Source organism: Equus asinus, chromosome 3 (assembly GCF_041296235.1).
Source record: "Equus asinus isolate D_3611 breed Donkey chromosome 3, EquAss-T2T_v2, whole genome shotgun sequence".
In the NCBI taxonomy this organism is placed as follows: domain Eukaryota; kingdom Metazoa; phylum Chordata; class Mammalia; order Perissodactyla; family Equidae; genus Equus; species Equus asinus.
Window position 1 is genome coordinate 63,688,337 of NC_091792.1, and position 25,146 is coordinate 63,713,482.

General features: G+C 46.8%; 1 protein-coding gene across 5 annotated transcripts in view; it reads right to left on the reverse strand.

The window, feature by feature from the left end:
• Positions 1–22,923, reverse strand: part of PNOC (prepronociceptin) — a 28,920-nt gene extending 5,997 nt beyond the window's left edge. The window contains exons 1-3 of one of the 5 annotated variants that reach the window (XM_070506562.1): positions 22,780–22,923; positions 19,635–19,783; positions 6,294–6,443 (exon numbers count right to left, since the gene is read on the reverse strand). In XM_070506562.1, coding sequence (XP_070362663.1) covers positions 6,294–6,443; positions 19,635–19,783; positions 22,780–22,819 — 339 coding nt within the window. In that variant the 5' untranslated portion in view covers positions 22,820–22,923. The other 4 variants (XM_070506561.1, XM_070506563.1, XM_014843422.3 and 1 more) reach the window with 4 other exon arrangements.
• Between the last annotated feature and the right edge of the window lie 2,223 nt (positions 22,924–25,146).

Below are 25,146 nucleotides of genomic sequence, written 5' to 3' on the forward strand. Positions count from 1 at the left end.
ACTCCCATTATGCCATCCAACCAGTATGTAAGCCTGCCCCTCCTTTCCATTCCCTCTGCCTAAGTACCTCTTAGGGTGCAGTGGCTTCCTAACTGATTGCCCCATCTCTGACCCCAGCTGCTGGCAGAATAGTCTTCCAGAAGAATAGATCTAGTCACATCATTACTAGCCCACAACTGTCCAATATTTTGTCTTTGTCCAAAAAACAACTCCAGACCCCTGAGTGGAGCATTCAAGTACCTCCGCCATCTGGTCTTAGCCCATCTTTCAGTCTTATTTCTGATTCCTCCTCACTGCACCCCTACCCCTGGCCCTGCCATGCCTTTTCTCACTATGTTCCCGCTGGGAATGACCTCCTTCCATCCATCCTTTGGGGCCAGCCAAGCTCCAGAGTGACTCCTCTATGACACCTTCTTCTAGTTCCCTGGCCAGAATTGCTCTCTCCTGCCTCTGTGTTCCCACAGAACTTTGTATTGCTCTTGTGGAAATTTATGTGGTTAATATAATTATAATACCTCACAAGGCAGATTATGGCAAATTAGAGACCTCATCTTACTCATGCTAAGATCATTTACAGGAATCTTCTGCATCTAGTAAATAGTGGGGTTTTAACAGAGATTTGTCAACCTGAGTCGAATCAGTTAAGAAGTCACCTTATGCTTAGCTAAGTGTGAAAAAGAGAAAATTCTTTTAAAAAAGAAAAAGGACGAGAAAGAGAATCTCCGAAAGAACAGGAGTTTCAGCTTATTGCAATGGGAACTCGCCCCATCCCCCGCCCCAGCACTTGGTAAAGGCTTCTGATGTCATACTTGTCACCCTGTACAACTCTCTGTTTACCTAATTACTTGTCTTTCGCATTAGACCAGGGTTCCCAACCTTTTGTGGGTCATGAACTCTTTTGAGAATCTAAAGAAAGCTATGGACCCACCCTTTGACCATATAAATGCACACTCATGTCAAATGTGCATACAATTTTAGAGTGTTCATAGATCTGCTTTTCTTTTCTTCTTCTTCTCCTCTAAGCCCTCCAGTACATAGTTGTATATTCTAGTTGTAGGTCCTTCTAGTTCTACTATGTGGGACGCCGCCTCAGCATGGCTTGATGAGTGGTGATAGGTCCGTGTCCAGGATCCTAACTGGCAAAACCCTGGGCCTGTGAAACAGAGCACGTGAACTTAATCACTCGGCCATGGGGCTGGCCAAGGGCTCATAGATTTATAAACCCATGGACTCCAGGCTAAGGACCTCTTTACTTGGCTGTAAGTTGTGCTGTAGGGAGAGTCTATATGCATTCCAGCCACCTAATACCTGGGATATGAAGTGGAGACCATACTGAGGATGAGAAATGGAATCAACAGGAGAAAGGATGGGATCTGCAGCTGAAGTCACCCACTAGCCATACTGGGAACCAGCCCCAACTCTTCTTGTGTAGCAGCAAAGCGTTGCATAGAATGCTAGCGCTAGGAGGACCCTTAGGCAACACCTGGTTCAATGGCTCCTACACCTGGGTGTGAATCCAAATCACCTGCAGAACTTTAAAAAACACAGAATTTCAAAACCCAGCTAAATCCCTGAGGAATAGAACCACAGTTTAAAACATTTTTACAAAGTTCAGGTAATTCTGAAATTTGCCTAGGTTTGGAAGTCACTGATGTAGTCCATGTTTGCATCTTAGGAGGAGGTTTAGTAATGTGTCCAAAACTACACTGTTAGAAAACAGTATAACCCGAACAAGAGCTCAAAAGTTTCGAGTCCCAACCCAGAACATCTCCTACTCAATGTCCTCTGTGTGCTTGCAATACGGATTAATGGAAATTAACGAGAGAATAAGGATCCTGAGACAAAAGGTAAGGTTCTGATGGGAAAGTTGCTCATTTTCTGCTGGACCAGAGAAGAGAAAGAGACAGTATCCGATGGGAGTACCACTTACCTTCACTGGTAAGGCTTCCAAGGAGCACCCTCTGCCAAGCCCACCTGCTAGCCAGAGGCGGTGGTTTTGGCACCTACTGATACTCAAGCTGTGGCTGTTCTGAGCAAGTCTTTTCCGTTTGGATTTTCCTCAGAGATGCTGGCAGAACTAACACATCATCAGTGCCAACTCGGCAGAGGTACATAGAGAAACCACTTTTTCACACTCACAATGTCATTGGATATGAAAGAATCGTGGGCAACTTCCACAGATGAAGAGGGCGGACTTTTGAACAACGATAGCTGCAGACTGGAGTGTTCTTTAAGAATCACTACTGAAGCTTGTTAGAATGCAAAGTCTTAGCCCACACCCCTGGAGATTCCGAGTCAGAAGCCAAGGGTGGGGCCCAGGAATTTGCATTTGTAGCAAGCACCCTCAGGTGATTCTGAAGCTGGACAATGCTGAGAAATTCTGCTTTGGAACAAGCTCTGAGGAGGAAGAAGCCATCATGGAACACAGTGGTCAGAGATTCTTCCAAAGGGTCACTGGGGTCTGTACTTAGCCTTCTCCTAAAACACTTTGAAGAAAATCACGTAGAACCAATCTGTAGTATGTTATTTCAGATAATTATCCTATTGCGTTATTATTCTATAGCAGTGGGTGCGATTTTGCCCCCTTGGGGACATTTGGCAGTCTGGTGACATTTTTGGTTGTCACATGGTGGGCATGGGGGATGCTACTGCAGAGGCCACAGGTGCTGGTAAACATCCTGCAATGCACATGATAGCCCCCCTACACAACAAAGAGTTATCCAGCCCAAAATGTCCACGGTGGTGAGTCTGAGAAACCCTACTCTACAGAGTCAAAGAGAAAGCAGGAAAGCAGGGTAGCTCTGGGAAATCCAGCAGAAGTGTAGAATTTTGGAGCTGAAATGGACCTTTGCACAATCGGTCCAATCTTTGCAGAATTGGAGCCCCCAATGCTTGTTGAGTTGTTCTGCTCCTTCAATTTACAGGAACAGGTGGAAGTTGTTAAACCTAGAGGCTATGAGATCTGTGAGCCCCTGGGTTTCTAAGCCCAGATGGTAATTAGATTGTGTGTCAATCCAAGAAAATGAAATTCTGTGATCAAACCAGATGCATAGCCTGTATGGAGACTTGACATACTGTTTAGATGAATTAGGTAGTAACAAAATCATCTCAACTTTCGATTTAGGAGAAAATTTTGGGCAAATATGAGGAATCCAAATTCACAAGAGCATTTGTAGCACCAGATGGACATATGAGCTTAATGCGTAACCCTCTGGTCTGAGGGACCCAGCAGCCTCTTTACAGAGATGGGTTAATGGTCTATTAAGTGAGCTGAACACATTTTCACAGCCCACGCTGATGGCATTGCTATATTAAGCCAGAGTTCGGTTGAGCATCTGGAAGTCTCAGATTGGTGCCAAATTGATCTGTAAAGCTGGGCTTGTGGAGAAACTGAGCAAAGGGCCATTTGGATGTCTGGGATCAAAGATTAGGGAAACAGGCACAGGAGCCCTTAGGAAGGAGCAGAAGAAGGTCACTGAGATTGTCAAGTTTCTGCTACTAAAGAATGAAACCACTTCTGACCAAGAGAGATTTGGGAGCTGTTTCCTTCAGGAGGTGCTGCTAGAATACCCAAGGGCTGACACGAACAGGCCAGCAGATGAATAGTGCAAAAGAAAAACGTGTAAGGAACTCCTACTGCCAATCAACCACTGAGTTTTCACATAATGAAGATAGAAAGCGTGACCAGAAGTTGTTCTTTTGCTATTAATAGAGCTTTAAGAAGTTTTAAATAAATTTCCACAGATCTTTCTTGGGGGTTACCTTCTGCTTTGTCTCTAAGCAAATCAGTGAATCTAGTTTCTTCTACTTAAGCTGATGGGGTAAGTACCATCCATATTTAGGTGAAAGCCCAGGACATTGCAGTGGGTTTGGGTGTGCGAGTCATTTACTGACCAAAATTATAGTCTAACAAAAAGCCAGCCATACTTGGACCATACCTAATCGACCTGGAGTGAGAAATAAAGAAATTCTTGATGAAGCCAAGGGTCCAGAGGGTTCTGGGAATAGCTCGGGCTTGCATAATTTCATGGAGGGATTGGGAAGGTGGCCTTGGCTGAAATATCTGAGTCCCCCCATCATTCACAGAGTGGACAGACCCAAGGATTGTGATATTTGGAGATGAGATGTGGTTGCCTACATTTTAGGCATTTCATAAAACTTTTAAAAATAGATTAAAAGTGAATACAAACTAGAAACCAAACAACCAGGCAGCCAGGTCCCCTGGGGGTCAGCAGGCACTGTGAGGGGTTCATCCTTCACTGTGAGGCTATAACTGGCCATTTTCTAACTTGTTTCAAAGAAGTAACTCACAGTGTTAAACCCAGAGATTTAAGATGCTATGGAGAAATGGAAACATGGTCCAAATTCTTTACTGGTTTCCAAAGACACCAACGTAAAAATCTCTGCAGTGTCTGCTGTGGATGTACATACCTATCGGAGATGAAAGGTCTTGCAATTTTACCGTTTCCACAGGACATGCCTATTGAGCACTTCTCTGTACCACAGACTGTGCTACACGCTGGGATCCCCAGAACCATCAGAAAAGGAAGCGCGCACCTAATGGTGAGAGATGGACTAGCAAATACAAGTATCTGCAGAGCACAAAGGATGGAGAGGCTGGCTCTATTGAGGGCAGGTGGAGAATCAGCAAAGTGTTCTTGTAAGAGGTGAAACTTAATGTTGGTTTTGAAGGATGAGGGGGATTTATTAGCTGAGGGAGGAGGGAGAGGCTCGCACAAGATGGCAGGGCTAGTTCCAGGAGCAGAGGGAAGGCCAGGAAAGGAAGGCGAGATTTCGTGGGAAGTGTGGAAAGTGATTGGAGCCCAGGAGAGAGGAAGGGAGGAGTGTACCTTTGGGAGTTCTGTGTCACCTGAGGGGAGCCAAAGGCCTGGGATATGGGTATGGCATCTCAGAGGGAGAGAGTACATAGAGGTAAGAAGCAGGGAATCTTGGAGATCACTTATGTTTAGTGGGTAGGGAGAGGAACAGGAGCCCCACAGGAGGCAGAAAAAGGAGAGTCAGAGTGGAGAAGAGAGCCAGGCAAGTTTGCCAAGAGAGGGCAAGGAGCAAATCGATCCCAGGATTCAGTGGTTAGGAGTTGCTGGTGACTTCCGAGAAAGCAGTGAGTGAGTCAAAGTTGCAATCTTTCAAGAAACATGACAACGAAGGGAAGGAAAGAGCAAGCGGCGGAAGGGGAAAAGGAAGGAGAATGCTCAGCAGGAAAATCAAGGGTACAAAGGAAGGAGGAGGAAGAAGGGGCAGGAGCACAGACGAGGCAGGTGGGGAGGACAAAGACAGAGCCCAGGGTGGCGGTAAGGAGGCTGGAAAGAATTTGTATTTCTTGGCCTCCGTCTTCTCAGTACAAGGCAACCCAAGGTCATGGCGTCCAAGGGGCTGGGAAGGTCACTAGTGCTTAACAGTCAGGGGTGATGTTTGTTCCAAAGAGAAGCCGGAGCCAGTGCAGGAAGAGCTTGGTGTTTGGGTCTGTCGGGGCTGCGTCTGCTCATCCTTAGAGCGTTAGCCTAACACGAATGCTTGGTTTCTATATTTGTCCATTTGCCTTAAGGAACAGTAGTTACTTTCAGTTGTTTTTAAAGGTTGAGGAGTTTGAAACATGGCATCTTTTGAAAAAAGTTTTTCAGACTATAAAGAAAAAATAATTGTTGTATTGGATTCGATAGGAGAGGAGTAACTATTTAGACGGAAATGAAAGCAGTTGAGAAAGTACCTTACTTAATGAAAAGAAATTTAATGCAGGACTTGCACCTCAAATTCAAAATTTAAAATATAAGCGGGCTTTAGGCATTTATTGTAGAGTTATCTATAATATCAAAAAATGGAGGGCAACATACATACTCAACAGGAGGGAAATGGTTAAATTATACTATATTCATAGAAAGAAATTACTTAAAATAATGTTTAATAACACAGGAAAATTATCCTGATATAATGTAGCAAGTGAAAAAACTAGGATTCTTTCTCTAGTGAGTTTAAAGGTGATTTTAATTTTCATTTTTTATACTTCCGTGAATTCGCTAAATTCTCTAAAATGCGTATACATTATTTTAATAATGAGAACAAAATGGCAGCATGGGCAGGTCTTTATTTGAATGTGGTAAAGTGGAAAGATGACGGGGTTTGTGTTCAGAAAATGCTCAAGTCCTGCGTCTGTTTCCTGCTGATCACATGACACCGGGTGAGTCACATGACCTCTAGGTGAGGCCTTAGTTTCTCATTCTGGATCTGCTCTGGAGGAGGGAGAGGGGAGAAGACAGCGATGCTCCCAGACCTACCCCAAGGCTGAAGCTGTCGAGAGCTGGGTGGAGCTTCTCTCTGCAGGCCAGGCAGTCCTTCTGGCAGCTGCTGGACACGCTGGAGAAGAGGCTGAGCAGCAGGAGGTCACAAAGCAGGATTTTCATGGTGCAGGAGCCGGGAGCCAGTTGCTAAAACACAAGTGAGGGTGGGTGGCAGTTAGAACAGCCATTCTGTGTGGGCCAGTAGGGGCTGGGGGCCCTCGCACAGGGGATGCAAGAAAGATACTCTTTGGAGGGGACGGTGTGAGGGCCCAAGATTCACCTCCCAGGAGGAAATGGATTGTCAAGGGCACAGGTGGTCTGCTCCTGCAGCCAGGCCTAATGGTCATGCAGGGACTAGTGTCTGGGCTCCTGGGGAGAGCACACCTCTGCGATTCCTGCCACCCGGCTGGCCTTGACATGCACGAGTGCTTCCGGGGAGCTACAGGCCTCACTTCGCAGCTTACCAGTGTGTGACCTTAAGACAACCTTTCCAAGTCTCAGTTTTCATAGCTATAAAAGGGGAATAGTGGTCCCTGCCTTGTCACAGGGCTGTTGCAAAGATGAGATGAGATCCGCAAGGAAAGTTTTGTAAAGTGCCTTGCAAGAGTGAGATGTGTCAAACATGAGATTTACGAGTGACTCATGTACCTTGTCTCATCCTCCCCAGCCCCGACCAGGAGTGACCCACGTCCCAGAATGTGCTCTTCCTGGAGGCTTCTGCCAGTTGCTTGTCCATTTCCCCTGCTAGATGTGAGCTAGCTTCCTGAGCACACGGCCAGTGCTATGTTCACCTTGCTCGTCCACGCAAAACACAGAACAAGGTGTGTGGAGTTATTTATTGAAAAATGAACAAAGAAACTATTCTAAGGGGATAGCTCTAATGATGACTAGTTAGTTAGCTCAGTAGTTTATATTCTTTGTGCAGGATGGCCTGAAAGATGCACAGTTTTTCCTCTTCCTCTTTACATTTATCCTGTGATCAAGCCTCCTGGATCAGAAAGCTATTTCGTTGGACTGCATCATTTTGGGTCCTGTAGAACCATCTTTACTTGGAGGATTTAGAGAAAAGGGGAACAAGGGAACTTTCTAGACATGTTGTGAATATTCTTGATTGGGCTGTAGGTCACAGGGGTGTATACATTTGCCAAAAACTATTGAATTGTACATTTAAATTCTGTGCATTTCACTGTACGTAAATTTTACCGAAAAAAAGAGTTCAGTGTAGGAAAACAAAAATAATTGCCTTGATGGCTTTTTCACCAGACTATACTGAGAAAAGTATAAGCTTTGCTGCTCAAATGCAGTGTGTGAGCAGCATCATCAGCATCACTTGGCATCTTGGTAGAAATGCAGACTTTCAGGCCCTACCCTAGAACCACTGATTCTAGATCTGTGTTTTTTAGCCAGATCCTCAGGTGATTTGTGCAGATGCTGAAGTTTGAGAAGCACTGGTAGAAGATGGATGTGAAATGGAGCAAGTCAATAGGAGGAGGAAGGGGATGCTGCAGTTGAGGTCACCCAGTGGCCATATGGAGAGACCACCCCAGCTCTTGTGCATCATCTAAACATTTCATACCAAGAGGATGTCGACTAGCAGATGCTCAATCAGTGTTTAAGTCAATGAGGTGACATTTGAGATGGGTTTTGAATGACGAGTAACAGTTTGCCAAGAGGACAAGGAAGGGGGTATCTGAGAGACTCAGGAAGCAGCCTTTTCAAAGGCATAGAGGAGTCAGAACCATAGCCTGTGAGGGGATAGGGAGCGGGCTGGTGTGCTGGGGCCACCTGCCTGCACTCTCTAAGGGAAGCCCCCTGCCAAAAGAGAGGCTTGATCCAGAGGAATGGGGTCTGCTTTGCCATCCTGAAGGGTTTGAGCTTTACCCTACAGGTTATGAGAGTCCCAGGCTGAGGCACATGAGCATCTATACAAATGAATATATCTCAAACGCAGTTTTTCTTCTCTATCCCGAGGGCCAGTACCTTACTTGAGATTTATTGCCTTGGTTACTGTGATAGCCTCCTAATTAGTCTGCCTAATGATCTGGCTTCCCACCAAGCCATCTCCAAATTGGATGATGTCACTTCTCACTTAAAATAATTCTATAACCCGCGTTGGGACTCAGCATTGCTCCTGCTCACTTCTCTAGCTTCGTCTCCCATCACTCGCCCTTGTGCCTCCTCTCGTCCTAGTGAAGCATGTATAATTCCCAGCTCTACTGGGTCCTTAATGCCTTGGTGAAAGGACTTCTTGGCACTTGCTCTTCCTTCTGCCCAGAACGTCTGTCTCTAACTGATACTTCATACACACCTCAAGACTTATGCCCTCTGGGAAGCCATCTCCAATCCTGGTCTGCGTTAGATGAATCTCCTCTGCTTCTGCAGCATTGGGACGCAGCACATCCTAGCCAGAAGCAGGGGAGACTCAGGGGCCTGCCTGTCAACCAGGCACAACACATCTTTGTCACAGAGTTGTCATGATTAGCATTTTCTCATCTGCTCGTCACTACAGACTGCCTGGGTTCACATCCCAGGTCTGCAACTCAACCTCTGTTTCTCATCTGTAAAAATGGGACAGTAATAGAACCTATCTCTTGTGACGATTAATGGGTTAATGTTTGAAGGAGTTAAAATGGCACCTGGCACATGGCAAGTACTATAGAAAAGCAAGAGCCCACACAGAGCCTTCACTCTATAACTCGATCACTGTCTCTCGCAGGGCACTGATCACGCTGCACGGTAAGCTTGGACTATGTGTCTATTTCCCCTACTGGCTGTGACTTCCTGAAGGGCAGAGATCATGTTCTATGGTCCTCTGTCTTTCTGTCACCCAGCACAGGGCACTTAGAAGATGCTAAAAATGTTTGATAAATGACAGTGGAGTATCTCAGGAGCCATCTTCCTTTTCCTTAGCAAGTGTAGGGTTGAGGAGTGTCTAGGAGCCTCTGCCTCATTGGGGGGCCGGGATGCTCATAGCACGGGAGCCACTTCAGGACCTATGTCACTGACAAAGCTTCCGTTAGCTAATTGTTCAGTTCGAGAAGGGAGGCGTATGAACTAGTTTTGTTTCAGGGCAAGGCAAGATGCCATCCTAAGCTGAACTTCCACATGTGTTACAAACGGCTGTGAGGCATGGTTGGAATAGTGCTATATGCTAAGTTTGTACAGGTTAATTAGGTGTTGGTAGACAAGCTATGGAAGCTCATCACCACTTACAGGTCCGTTTTTTTTGGTGAAGAAGATTTGCCCTGAGCTAACATCTGTGCCAATACTCCTCTATTTTGTCTGTGGGATGCCTCCACAGCATGGCTGACGAGTGGAGTAGGTCTGAGCCCGGGACCCTCATCCGCAAACCTGGGCTTCCGAAGGAGAGTGTGCGGAACTTTACCCACTCGACCATGGAGCCAGCCCCCTCTTACAGGTTCTTTTGAAGAGAAAATGAATCTTGAGTTCCAAACAGCCACCATATAAGCAAATGTCTTAAATTTAGGACTACCTTAATAAGCCTTTTGTTTACATTGAGAATTGCCTTTATATTTCTTGTTCTACTGACTTTCAATTTTTCTAGTCAGGAGACATTTTTGTAGAATTTGTCCCGAATGGCATGGCTGTGCTCTTTACGGCCACATGATGGCAGTGCCTGTATGTCACAGAAGAAAGGGAAGGAGAGGAGAAGAAACTGCTGCCTTTCCTTCCTAATACAAAATCGCAATCCAGAACGTTTGCATAGGCTGAGCTGATAAGTGGTGACAGATGTTAATGAAATGCTCTCTGGCTGAGGTTTTTCATGAACTTCGTTAACCAGGGCAACTTGCACTTTCGGGAAATGTTTGCTGGATTGACTGATACTTGTTATCTCAAATTCTGGGTAAACGGGTTTTTAGGGTGAGGTGAAGAAAGAAAATGAACTCCTGGGACATTTAGCATGTGTTCGATTTGGTAGCCTTCTTGCATGTAAAGTGTGGGCCTTCTTTGGTTCCGCACTAGTCCATGGTACGCCTCTCCTCCACTTTCCCACCTCGCTCCCTCTCTAGCTCCCACCCCTCACTTTTAACAGGTGACCCCACCCATTATTTAAAAACCATCCATACTCAACGCTATTCATTCTCCTCTGCAATTCAAAGAGTCCTTAGAATGGGAATGACAGCACAGTCCTATCTCACTGGCGGTTTGTGATATTTACATGAGATTAATATAAATGAAAGCTCAAAATATATGTAATTATCTTTAAAAAGAGGACAACATTTTGTACTTTTGGATGCTCCTCGCAACACTTGATATGGTTGTGTTCTAGGTTAGGTTAGATTTGGAAGTTTATTGAAAACTCAATAGAAGTTTTTCATTTTTAAGAAGTCTTGACAACATCTATGTGCTTTTTTTGTTGCTCTGTCTATAAGTTAATGCCAATTAAGGTGAAAGCAAGTAATTAGTTAATTCACGGGTTATATTTATGTTTGATCTTTACACTTTGTGACTTTGGGCAAGTATTTCCCCTCTGAGAGCTTCAGTCTTCTCTACTGCAAACTGGGGGTAACAACAGGTTTTTGTTGTTGTTGTTTATTGTACGATACTGACCATCAGTAAATAAAACTTCCCTGAACGTGTTTGAATTTTATGGCTTGCATTTCACTGGTGAGCCAAGCTCAGCTAACACTTCTATAATCTGGACATCTCGTACTGAATAAAGAAACGTTTAATTACCTTTTAGTTCAGTAATGACACCTCATAAATCTAATTGTGCCTCACTGTTTATAAATTATAAACATACCACTGTGTTTCAGCCTTAATCTATTTGCATGTAATCTTGCTTCTAAGGGCAATATAATTAGTTGTTTATCTGTTTGGAGAATTACGTATGAAGCTTTAGCTGAAGCTAAAAGTTAATTGAGTTTTGTCTTATTACCTATGAGAGAGCCTGTAATTTTGGTGCTTTTAGTGGTGAAGGGAAGAGGAGCAGACTTCCCGCTAGAGGTGTGTGCGTCCCCATCCTTCTCATGAACCACATGTGTAGATAGTGTTCTTTACAGGTTACAAAAGACTTTTATATCCACATACAACCCTATATCCAGGGTTAATATTATCCCCCTTTTGAGATGAACGTAAGTTCGTAGAGGTTAGGCAACTTGCCAAGATCATCCAGCTTATAAATAGCAGAGCCCGGACTCAAACTCAGGTATTTTGATGCCAAATCGTATGTTCTGGGAAACTAAACTCCCTACACTGGTGCTGCTTTGAAAGGCTGGCAAATTCTGGTGGAATCTCGTTGAGACTGTCTCTTTGTATTTAATAGTAACTATTTAGACTACTATGTGCCAGGCACTGGGCTAGCTGCTTTAGCATCCATCCTGTGGGGTAAATGCTATTATCCCCATTTTACAGTTTAGAAGACTGAGGCTTGACGGAGGAGAGAGAACTTAGAGTGGCAGCCCTGAGACAAACCCATCTGATTTCCAGGCTCATGCTTTCAATGGTCTCTGCAGTTATCTGGCAGTCTTTGCATGGGTGAATTCATTCTAAGGACCTCCTTTTGATCTGAACTCTGGGCTTCCTGCTCCTCTGATAGCAATCTCTTTATTGTTGCCTCTCCCCAGTTCAGAGGAAGTTTTCATTGCCCACCAGCACGGGGGTTTGTCTTTCACACGCCTCATTTCTTTGACCCGTTGCAGATAGGCCTCCTACACAGAGCTGTTACTTCTTCTTTGACCCGTTGCAGATAGGCCTCCTACACAGAGCTGTTACTTCTTCACGAGCTATTACTGAGGGAGGCCTCTTGAGTTTCTTTTCCTCCTCTGACTAATACACTTACGTTGAAAAAGGTCCCTCTTCTGCTCTAAATTTCCACCTGGAAGGAGGGAATGGGCATAGAGGAGGTGGAGGCCAAAGCAAGTTCCCTCCACAGACCAGGTAGGCCTGGTGCTGGGCAGCGCTGAACGAGCTGGAGTCCTGGGAGGGAAACGGGAGTCCCAGCTGCTAGCTCGGGCTCTGTCGCTACCCGGGGCATCTTGAGCAAGGCCCCTTCTTTTTCTGGGCCTCAGTTTCTCCTTCTCCAAAAGGAGGCAGTTGGAGGAGATAGTGAATATTTTTGATTTTATAAGTGGCCAGATATTTGTGATTTCCTGGTAAAGGGAAGCAAGAAGGAAGGAGGGAAGAGGGAGAGAAGATGAGGGTTTCACGAGCAAGCAGCTTCAGGGCAGCACAGGGCAGAGGCCAGGAGAGCAGGCCAGCTGGGGGCTCAGGAGAGGGCCTGGAGGGGCCACAGATACATCTCCTCTCAGGCTGCCACAAAGAAAGAGTGGAAATGTATCACTCTTAACCTTGATCTTCTGCTCAAAGCCAACGGGGCCACGTATCCTGTTAAAATGGATTTTTAAAAGCTTTTATTTACTTTTATAATAAAATCACTCAACGTTCTTTTCAAAAAGATTAGAAAATACAGAGGAGCAAAAGAGCCATGGATCTAGACCAATAATCTTCACGCTTCTTTAACTGTATACCTCCAGCAATCAGCTTTCAGCACAAATTCCCAATTTATTTATTTGTAGGTTGTATACATTATAAAACCAACTAGAGTGCAAATTAAGAAAGAGAACAACATAAAAAATAAAGCCTCAATTTCCTGAAGTCCGGTGGATCGTCGGGCACCCACGTCCCTTCTGGGGACCACTGGCCTAGACTTGCTAACATCTAGTGACGACACTGTGAGTTCTGAGGAAGCTGAGGACAGTCTGACGGGTCTGTCTTCCCAGCTCTCAGCACTGCGCGGCTCCTATCAGGAATGCCACACACGTTTCTTGGCTGAATGAATGAAAAGCTGAATGGGGAGTGGGGGCGGGGAAGTGCAGAGACAAGTGAGAGAAGAGGGGCGGTTGGCTCTGAGCTGTGGTGGAAGGCAGAGCCCTGGATGGTGTATGTGTGATCCAGCAACATTTTCACGAGACCCAGGACTCCTCGGAGGCAAGCTCTCCACTTCCCCGCCAAGCCAGGGCCTTCAGAGCTGGCCATGCTGCGTTTCTGCCATGCCGACGCAGCAGCCAGTATTTGAAAAACCACAGGACACATGGAAAGTCAAGACTGAATGTGATCGTAGCCTAACTAGGGAATTGCCCAGAAAATCAGGTTGTCCCTCAAATTGGAGTGCCCCAAATCTCACAGCTAGTTTGTGGTTAGAAGGAAACCTTCATGTTAGATAGTGGGAACACCTATAGACATTTAAATAAAAGTGTTTAGAAAATCCAGTTTGCCTAATGAGTTCCCAACCATTCAGGCCACTGCAAGCTGTTGTCACGATGACTCCTTTTTTCTGAGAAGGGCCCATCCCGCCCGGCCCCCCTCCCCCCCCTCCCCCCCCTCCCCCCCCCCCCCCCCCCCCCCGCCCAGGATAGCTGATAGGGAGCTCCATCCAGACCAGAAAAGAAGATTTCAAAGATTCCTTCCTGGGCTCTGGGCCCTGTAGGCTGGGGGATGAGGCTCAGTGAACCACGTTGATAAAACCATAGAACGCTTACCCTAAACCTCACATCTCTACCCCGCGTGTGTGTGTGTGTGTGTGTGCGCTCGCGTGTGCATATGTGTATTAGCACCATGTAGACAAGTTGAGCTCACTGCCTGGCACACAGTAGGTTCAATAAATGGCAATTCCTTTGCCCACCTTTTGTGCCTTCGTCCTAGTAGCCCCCTCCCTCTCCAAAGCCCTTGACCCATCCAAGTTCTACCTCCTTTTCTGCCCCACTAGAATCCTCGGAACCTGAAGCCAGCGCTCCTTCCCCCGAGTTCCTCCAGTACCCGCTGTCTGGACGACGCCCGTTAGGACTTAATTACACCCAGGCTTGCCTGGTCCTCTAATTGTTTCACTGTTTGTGTTGCCCCACCCCCACTCCATTAGTTTGTAAGCACCCCCGACCCGAAGCGGGAGAGGCGCTGAAGCAGGGAAGACGGGACTCAGTCTTCTCTCTGCCAGCCCTGAAGAAATTATTTAACCTCTCAGCTTCAGTCTCCTCGACTGCAACACGGAGATAATGACACCACCTCCCAGGGCTGCCGCCGGGGATAATGGGTGTGAAAGCGCTAAGATGTAAATCGTTGTACGAATGTAAAGGGCTGTTATTATCACCTCTGTTGAATCCCCCCGAAGCCCCCGCGCGCCTCCCCTGCTTGGTGGAGTGTAGATGATAAACACCTGATTGATTGAATACAGACTAGCTTTGTGACAGCTCCTGTCATAGGCTCCAGAGAGCACGGGTAGGAGCCTAATGCTGCAATTACTCCCTTCATTCACAAGGCAAAATCTCCTGCATTTTCTAAATCCCCGAGTACCCTCAGCCTTCAGCTGATAAAGCAGGGGCTACCGCCTTGCGGAGAACAAAATTGCACCCAGAAGCCGCCCCCAGGCTGCACCACAGCGCCCTCGAGGGTCAGTACGTGGAACGGTGAAGGCTGCTCCTTTACAAGGCAGCGCTTGAGACCCTCCCCTACAGAAGACCCAGCAAGCCCAAATGGACGCTAATCCTTTTTATTAAAGGTATCACACCATCAGTGGAAGTGTATCGAATATTTCCCTGCCACACTTTATAAATGTGAAAAAGGAGCGTGCGTGCAGCAGCCACCCACAGGCAGTGAGAAAGAGCAGCAATTTCTTTGGGAGGTTTTGATAAGAAGCCAGGCAGTTACTTTTCCTCTCTATGTTGAAAACTCTGGTTTAGGCTTGCTGGCGAATGCCGTGCAAAGCTCATCTTTTGTTCATCTGCCGAACAATGTTATTGGTTATAATTGGGGCAATTATGGGCTGCTCGAGGAAGCGAAACACAGATGTTTAAGCCCAGGATCAGGGTATTCAAGTCCAAAGCAGCTTGCTTTAAATAGTCCATTTCCCTCATCATCCTGCCTTACTTGAAATTCCCCTAGAACTTGCCCATGTTCAGAGTGAAATGGGGGGAGAAGGGGATGGGTAATGGAGGGAGGGGAAGCAAGACATGAAGGGAGAGAGATGCACAAAGAGAGGGAGAAAGAGAAGGAGGCTGAGGAAGAGCAAGAGAGAGTTTGGATGACTTCTGAACGTATTCCACCCGGGCAGAGACTGTCAGGTGGGAGAGATGGGGAGGAGGAGAAAGATGCAGAGAAAGATAATAGACCTCCAAATAACTCAGGGTCTGGGAACCAAGGTCATCCCTGCAGAAATCGATGTGGAATTCACACACAGCGACCGCACTCAGCAGTGTGCTGGTGGAGCACAACGCCCCGGGTGCGACTTGTCCCCACCTCATTATTAGCAATTTCTATTCGATTCCCTCAGGATTAAAAACCTAAATCCAAATTAAGTTCAGTCATACATTGAAAACCAGCCTGAACACACTATGCGGGAAGGAAAGAGGAAGTCAGCCACAGAGAAATCACTCACAAGGGTGCCAGGGGTGGGGGGCATCCCGAGGGCTGCCCTGAAAGGCAAGCCCCCCCCTTCAAGTGCCTACCCCTCCTCTGAGCTCACTCCTACAGCCACCTTTCCTCAACAGATAGCAATGACAAAGTAGGTGCCACATCTGGGGAATCAAAACTTTTCCTCATCTCCAAGTTCAGCTCTTTCTTCTTCTGCATCTCCCTTTAGGAGGAAAAACCTCAACCCTCCCCCCGCCACTCCCCATCCGAGCCCTGAAAATAAAATGAATGAAGAAATAATCTCACAGGAGGCCTGGAGCAGCCTGGATCCACACTGGACAAAGGACAGAGGCTGCGGCCAGCGCCCCGGCTGCCCTGCTCCTTCCCGGGGCTCCCGGCAGTCTGTCTTGGGGCTGGGGTTTGCATGCAGTTGCCTACCTGAGAGCTGTCAGTAGCCGGCTCCTTCGGATGTGAGGCTGGGTTCTCGTATCAGCCACACCAGCATATATATCCTCCCCGGCACACACACAGCCCTCCCCTTCCCTGCCCACCTCGATGACACATCCACACACTGACCCCCTTAATCAAGCCAACGGCAGAGCCTACAATCCTTCCTGGCCGCTGCTGCCCCCCAGCTCTGTGCTCAGACCTGTGACATCCCACCCTCCCCATCAGTCCACTCTCAAGCCTGCTTTACCTGGGCTCCGTTCAGCCAGGATCCCACAGCTGCTTCCCTTTGCTTCCAGAGGCACCCGAGGACTGACGGGGAGCTCTGGCAAGTCAGTCAGAAAAAAGACTCCTGGTGACAGTGGTGAGGCAGACCCCAGCCCTGGAGTCTCCTTGAGCAACCTTTTTGCCTGAAGAGTAAAGAATAGGAATCAGGCAGAAGGAGAGGGAGCTCACACCCGGCTGCCACAGGCACTGAGAAGTCCAGAGCTGAGCTGAGTCAAGCCCCTTCCTATTGTCGTTGCCCCACAGGCAGCAACAACTAGGCCACTCGGGAGTGGCTCCACCTGCCACAGGCCAGGTCAGGAGGTGTCTATTGGTGCCTGCAGCATGGCACAATGTAAAATGCTGAGACTTCACACTCAGAAGGAAGTGTCTGAAATTCTGGCTCTGCCATCAGACCAAGTTGCTCCTCTTTGCGAACCTCAGGTCTTCCTTCTCTAAAATGGGTGTAATACCTCCCAGGATGGTTCTGAGCAGAAAAGCGAGATTCTGTTTGTATTTGAAACATATGAGACTTTTCATAAATGTGAGTTCTGCATGCTTTCTATCCTTTTTACATTAAACAATACCAGTTGAATCTAAAAATCCCCCGTCAGCATCTCATGTCACATCAGAGTGCTTTTAAAGCTGCTGCTGTAACTTAGGGTGTCACAGCTAACTGCCTTAGAGTCTCAGAAGCTGCTGAAGACGCCCCTCGGCTCACTGTGGAGCCTCCTTCCCTTCTCTGTGGGGGGTAGCTCACGGTCAGCCCAGGCAGGAACGTTAGCTTCTGCAGCGTCCTCGTGGGTCCTCCTTTCCTTGCCCTGGGAGAATTGTGCCATGACCTCCTCCTTGGCTCTCCCAAGAAGATCCAAAAATATTCCAGAATCTCAGGGTCTGAGTCTGGGTTGTCCAAGGGGCTGAAGTAAGTCTAGCTCTCTCATCGATCTGAGATGGGTGGAGAAGGATTAGAGAAAGCATCTGCTCTGACTGCTAATGGGTATGGGGATTCTTTTTGGGGTGACGGAAATGTTCTGGAATTAGGAAATGCTGATGGTTGCACAGCATAGTGAATATACTACAAGTCATTGAATTTTACACTTTAAGATAGCGAATTTTATGTTATACGAATTATATCTTAATGAAAAAATAGATGGAAAGCAAGCAAGCAAGCACCTGCCCCAGATTAAGAGCAACAAGTTTTAAGATTAAAACTTCCCTCCCATTTGTATTCACAGCCAAAGGGCCCAGGAGATCCGCACACCCATGATTTTCCACGTAGGTCTCTATTGCTCGAACCTTAACTCTTTGTTACCCCAGGTCAAAGCTCCCGCTTTGAACCTGAGAAGTCATCACGACTTGTGGCAGTCTTGCCTCCTGATGTATGCTGGGGTCCCAGGCTGGAGCTTGATTGCCCCGTGTGGTGGCAGATGTTGCAGGTTCCCTACCTAATACCCAGTCCCCTGTTCTTCCTTACTAAACAGTACCCTTGATTTCCTTCTAGGTGGCAATGTGCTCCACCTAGAAGAAAATCAAAGCTACATTTGCCACCCTTCCTTGCAGCTAAGGGTAGCCAATGAAAGTCAATCTGCTAGTCATTGAGTGGGGCTTCCAGCAAAGCTCTTTTAAAGCGGGCCAATTCAGCTAGACAAGTCCTCTTCTTTGCCCTCCTTCCCCCTGCCTGGAGCATAAATGTGATGGCTGGAGCTATAGCAGCTATCTTGGATCGTGAAAGAACTTTGAGGATGGAAGCCATGAGCTAAAGATGATGGAGCATAAAGAGAAAAGGATTCTGGTAGTCATCTGGTCCCAAGATGACTATGGAGCTGCCATACCAATCCTGGATTTCCAAACTCCAATTTTTTTTTGAAGAGAAAAAACTCAAATATTTATTTCAAATATCAGTCAGGGTTCAGTTAGCTTTTGCTGCATAACAAGCCACACCATAGTAAGAAGCTTAACCAACAAACCATCTATCTGGCTTGTAATACCACAAATTGGCATTTTAGGCAGGGGTCAGCAGCACAGCTCTGGTCTCAGTTGGGCTCCCTCATCATTCTGCAGTCAGCTGCAGGTGGAGTCAGAGGTAGGTTGCCTGGCTGTCCGCTGGGGCACCTGCGTTCTCCTCCACGTGTTTTATCCTTCCCGTGTCCCTCATGTCCTTTCAGCGGGCTGGTCTGGCGTGGTCTCAGAGCAAGGCTGAGGTGTGCGCACAAGCAAATACAGTCAAGCAGGGAAACAAGCCGAAGCGGGTAGCATTCCTTGAGGCCTAAGCCATTGCTTTTGCTACATTTGTTGGCTAATGGCTGTCGCAAGGCCAGTCCAGAGCCAGGGTGGGTGGTGACTTTTCACAGGACAAAGGGGGTGGCTACAGAGAGGAGCCATTGATAACTTCAATCTACCGTGTTTCGCTTAAGCCACTTATTTGGATTCTCCATTAACGCAGTAGAAAATCGTCTGAAATGATACACCTGCCTTTGAGCACCTAGTAATTCCTAGGGTGTTTGGTAGCTGAATACTTTTTCTTTCCTTGAGGGAAAGAAAAAGCAAGAGTGAAAAGTCACTTAACTTCTCTGAACTTTTTTCCTCATTTACCAAAGGGAAGAGTCAAACCGAATGACCTGGAAGTTCTCTTTGGGTTGAATGAGGCCACATGCTGTGGTCGGCTGTGTCCTGAAACACATGGAGGGGGAGGCCGGAATGGACCCAGGAGGGTAGTTTACAACCACTGCTGGGTCGGGGAGAAGAACCTTGCCTCTCGGAAAAGCAAGAGGAAACTAGAAAGCATGCACTTGGTGTGGTGCTCATGCTGACTTACAGGCTTTCTCCTCAGCACTTGGCCCCTGACCCGTGTAGCTGAGGTCCTCGGGCTTCCCCCAGGGGAGGTGGCAGGTCGTAGAGCCGAGAGCTGCCCTCTGCTCTCCTGACTGACGGTATACATTTATTAAAGTCGTTGGGGAGGAACGGTCACACAGCCTCATTTCCAACAATTACGAGGCAGTGGAAGTTCACTGCTGCCCAGACTGGCTTGCCATCCTCTTGCAATGGAGAGGCTCCAGCGCGGGGGCTGCAAGAATTAGACTCCATTCACTTCTGACAGGTAAGTTTAGAGGCAGATTTAGAAGCTCTTAAAACAGCCACCAGGACATTTCAGCAAGAGGGAGTGCAAGGGGAAGAAGGCAGCCCTGGGTGGGCTCCCTCGCGGAGCCCCTTGAACCTCCAGCCACCCAGCAATTTTCCCCGTTCAGGTAGAGAGCATCTCACCATCAAGTGTTTGGCGGCTTGGAATTCGCTGATTGACTGTGGCGCCTCCAGCCAGTTGGTCTCCTTAGTAACCACGCCAGCAGGGTCCCAGCTGGAAAAGCTGCTGCTTATTTTCAAAGAGGGCAAACTCTCTCCACGTTTTAAAACACCTTAAATCGGAACACAAACGGATTTTTGAAAGAGAGAGATACACGTGCTTCTGTACAACTTTGCTTCCAAAAATGGATGGGCTTTATGGGCGATTGAGGAAAGTTGAATTTTAGCGTTCTGTAAGAGCTGGGTTTTAAATGGAGAGTTAGGCAAATACAATTTCAAGGTGAACAGCCAATTATTGCCTTTGCAAGTGTAGGTTTTCCCTCCCAGAGTATCCAGCCACCTGCTGTGCTAGGTGATGTGAGATGAAAGGGAGCTGGACACAGGTGTGCTTGCCCTCGAGAAGCTAGCCTGGGCACAAGACGGATGCTAGTGAATTGTGGCCAGGACGGTGTGCACTGTAGTGGCTCTGACAATCAGGGAATTAGAAAGCACATAACCAGGTGCTAATTGTAAATCAGACTGGAAGTGAAAGAGAGAAGTTCGAGTCAGAAGGCAGAGATGACATGATGTTTCTCCTGTTTTTTGAAAAGAATGTTAGGATGCTGAAGATCATTACAGGTTCTGAGCGGGCAGCAGAGTGGCAGCTGGGCTTCACTGTGGGCAAATACAAGGATTGGGGGCTATGTTAGTCTGCACGGGCTGCCCTAACAAAGCCCCACAGGCTGGGCGGCTTCAACAGCAGACATTTGTTTTCTCACAGTTCTGGAGGCTGGAAGTCTGAGATCAAGGGTTAGGCTCTCTGGAGGCCTCTCTCCTTGGCTTGTAGAGGCCGTCTTCTCCCTGTGTCCTCACATGGTCTTCCCTCTGTGTGTCTGTGTCCTGACCTCCTCTTCTTATAGGGACACCAGTCCTATTGGATTGGGGCCCACCCTAATAACCTTATTTAACCTTAATCACCTCTGTAGAGGGCCTATCTCCAAATACAGTCACATCCTGAAGTGCTGGGGTTAAGGCTTCAACATACAATTTTTTTTTGGTGGGAGGAGGGCGCAATTCAGCCTAGAATGGGGAAAATGATACTGTGCCCATCAAATCACGAGGATAAAACCCCAGAAAGGGAACTAAAGGTCACTATGAGCCACTGGGTGGCTAATGTGCATGGTGAGTTCCTTCTACCCTCTGGGCCCAGACCCAGGCGTTGGTCTCCCCAGACACTAAGCTGACAATGTGCGTCCTGCTTTGCCATCGCCTCACAGAGTTCCTGAACACTCATGCAGTTCTCACGGCTCTGTCTGCAGAGTCCCCTCACCCCAGGAGGTGTGTCCTGAATCACAGAAACTTAAGGAATGCCATGCTCAGAATAAGAAGGCATCCAGCCACTCCTGATGCTTCAGATCGTGGTCCCTGAGAAGTTTTGTGGGATGGTGCAGTTTTTCCTCTGTGGGGTCAATATCTGAATGCTGGGAGGTGGCTCCAATATCCTTATTTTCCGTGACTTCCTTTACATAAATGTATGTTCCTCCTTCTGGATACAAACCCCTCTTCAGCTTGTCCTTCTGCTGGGTTAAGCACGAGTTCGAATGTGAGCTCATTTGTTTTCACATCTCTGCATCTTGGCAGGGACTCTGAGGTCTCTCTCTAGCTCAAATCTCCCCTTCTCTTCCGGTGCCGGATTCCCAGTGCCTTCAGGAGGTTCTTGTTCAGCTGTCACCTGGATGCCCACAGGATGTTGCCATATTCCTCTTAGCTACCCCCATCAAAAATTCCGGTGTCGGCAATAACATTTTCACAGCCTACGTGTTCTAAACGGTTGTCTTCCTTCTCTCTCATTCCCTGTCCTTTGTATTCGGGGTGTTATCAAGCGTAATCGGTTCATCTTTATTGCCATTTGTCAGAGCTCCCAGCTCTCCCTCTCTTTCTCTCTCTTCGATCTAATCCATATACAGCTGCTTGCCTGATAATTTTTAAATGACATTTTCATTTTGCTTCATTCGATACCTTGCTCCAAAATTATAATTTAAAAGCAAAGAATGATAGAGTTGCAAAGTAGTGGGGTGCACTGCGTCGCCATTAGACTTGAACCCTGAAGACCTGGATTTGAGTCCCGCCCTAGCCTCTCACCTGCCACGTGACTTTGGTCAAACACTCCTACTTCCAGGACCTTGAACTCCTTCTTTAAAATGGGCATAGTAATCCCTAACAATGGTATTTATTCAGTTACTGTAAATAAATTCAGTTAATGCAAATAAAAAGGCTTTGAAAACTGTAAGGTACCACACAAATGCAAAAATATAATGATAGTCGCTCAAGACCATCTCCAGTGCAACCACTTCTTATAACTAATTAAAAATTGTCCTTTTCCCTTCTCGAGCCTCCATAGCACTTTTCTGGACAGTTGCTGGTATTCATATTTGCGGTTTGCATGGCACAGTGTGTCCCCTGCTGATCCCTGCCAGGTGCACGTCCTGCCTGCAGAGGACTGGAAACCACCCGAGGGAACCAACTTGTATTTTCTCCTGTTCCTCTCCAGCTGAGTACGGTGCCAAGCACACCGAGGTCAACCAATCCCACGTGCATTGATTGAGCACCAAATATTTGTTGATATGCACTGAGTGCATATTAATAGGCAGGGGATTCAATGAAATATAATAAAAGTCCCTGCTCTCAAAGAGCTCACAGGCTGGTTTGGAAGACGAGCTGCAAGAACGGAAAAGGATGTATAAGGCTGTTACAGTGTTAGCGAAAGAGACGTGGGCACTGAAAGCAGTGGATCCCCTACGCCTGGCACAGTGGGAGAGCCTTGGCCACTGGGGAAGATTTAAGCTGGGTCTTGAAGGACGGGTAAGATCTGGATGGGTGGAGATGTCGGAGGGTAGGAGACAGGGAACAGGCCGGGGAGCTGGAGTGGAGGAGCCTTTGCAGAAGGGAAAGGTAGGAGAAGGGGCTGGACGTGCAGGCCGGGCGAGACAGTAGAAGGCCTTGAGTGGTGGCCTCACCAACTTGACCTCTACCCTGGCAATCAGAAGACGTTGAAAATTGCTGCGCAGGGGGTGACATGCTCAAGGCCGTCTCTTGGGCGTGTTAAGCTAGGGTTGACCCTAATACTTACTGATTGGAGAAAGCAGGAAAGTGTCTCTGCACGTGTTCATCTGTCTCTCTGGGGCTGGTTCTGTATGGACGACTGCAGCCTCAAAATCCCGCTAGAAATAGATATACAAATAGTCAAGCAACCACACTGAAAGCTTTCTATTTTTTCAGCAGTGTCACGTGAAAATCTCCTGATCCCTTGACATTTCCTGTTTCTGGATAAACTCACTTCTCTCCCTCACCGCCACCATCAGAGGCCTCACGACCAGGGCCAGTCTGAGCCTGTGCCTGACAGAGAAGGGCCCCTTCTTCCTCCCTCTCCCCGAAGGGCTGTTGGCTTAAAGCTCACAGAATGCCATTTCACGAAATTGTGTTGTTCACGCAAAATGACTATCTTCCCAAAGCTATTTCGTGTTTCTGGAAGAGGAAAATATGAAACAGATTAATTATTTTTTTTTTTGAGAAAGAAAACTGTTTTAGTCCTTTGCAAAATAAAACAATGGATCTCCAAGCCTGATTTTTCTGCATCAATTAAAAGACATTTCCTAAGAACCGTGTCGTGACCTCCCCCCTCCCGCTCGCCCTCTCCCCACCCTGGGCCTCTGCCGGCCACACGCACACACAGCTGGTACTTCCAGCTCTGTCTCCCATCGTTACAATCAAAGAGCTTTCACCCAGCACCCGCATGAGCTGGCGCCTTTAGAATTACTTGCAAAATGTATCTCATTGAATCACACTAGTGCCTAACAAAATCTGAAGCCACACGGTCGGTTAAGATAATGGAATTGTTTCTCCCCCGGAAAGATAGGTGGTTTACCTCTTGTGTCATATATAACAGAACTGAGTGCTGTCTTCCAAGAGAGGAACTTTTGCAGAGACTAACTGGGGTTGGCCACAACTTTGCTCTGCCTTTTTCTGTTGCTTTGCCCACCAATGTGGAAGAGGTGCCCAGCCCTGGCCCCAGGAGTTCAGGCTCCTATCCTAACGACAGATAAGACTAAATGGGAATGGGACTCCCTCCTGAGGCAGCGCATCTGTATTCCAGGCTGCCACGCGGCCGCCATGGGGCTGCATCCAGGACCCGAATGTTTTATTGAACCATTAATAGTAAATTTTCTGCTTGGATTCCCTGCTGCTTGGAGACAAAAGGCACCAGAGGGCTCTGAGTCAGGGCTCAGGGTTGGGGTGGAAACATTCTTATTTGCATTCCATAGCTTCGTGCGCGTGCACAGTCTAAACGCACACAGACCACCCCCTCCCCACCAGCATAACTGTACAAATTCTTTTTCATTCATTCATTTGACAGACACGGACTGAGGGCCTCCTTGGAGGCAGGCACTGTGCTGGGGGCTGGGCACACAGACAAGAATGAGACAGGATCCCGTCTGCAGCACACCGTAGCCCCTGAAGCTTGAAAAATGCATTTAGGATTAACACAAAGCAGTACATGCCCCAAATATGAATAGATGCCAGAGGGTTTTAAATTAATGAACAATAGATTCAGAAGAGAGAAGTAAAAGGAAGGCCAGATGATCACAATTGGGTAAAATGATATGGTCACAGACTGGTAGGAAACAAGAAAGAAAGAAATCATTGACATGGTACTTTTTCCTTCTTTTCAAAATGTTATTTCATGTGGTTACAGTAATATTCATATCGTAAAATAGGGAGAGGTTAGGTGAGAGGACATTCAAGTTGTAGCCAGAGTCTTTGCAAGCAATACAACATTCTCTCATAGTGAAATATTTGCTCAATGAATAAATGTTTCATCATGCAAACAATTATCCCAATAATTTCCAGAGATGGAACCACCTATGGAACAGAAAATGGTATTTTCCCCCCAAATAAAAATAGTTTTCTTTTCTAATGATACAAGCAATGCATGCTCATTATAATAAAAACTATTTAGATGATACCCCAAAAAAGCATAAAAATGAAAGTAAAAATTCATCTGGAGATAGACGTAGCTATATACATAAATACACATATAGACAAGTGCTACACAGTGGAGCAAAGATAGTCTTTTTAAGAAATGGTGCTGGAACAACTTGACATCCATGTGCAGAAGTGAATCTAGACACAGACCTTACACCCCTTCACAAAAATTAACTCAAAAGCATCATAGACCCCACATGTTCTTTGCAGTATTCTTTACAATAGCTAAGACATGGAAACAACCTAACTGTCCTTTGGTGGATGAATGGATAAAGAAAATGTGGTGTATATATATACAATGAAATATTATTCAGACATAAAAAAGAATGAAACCTTGCCATTGGCAACAACATGGATGGACTCTGAGGGCATTATGCTAAGTGAAATAAGTCAGACAGAAAAAGATAAATACTATATGATCTCATTTATATGTTGAATCTAAAAAACAAAAAAT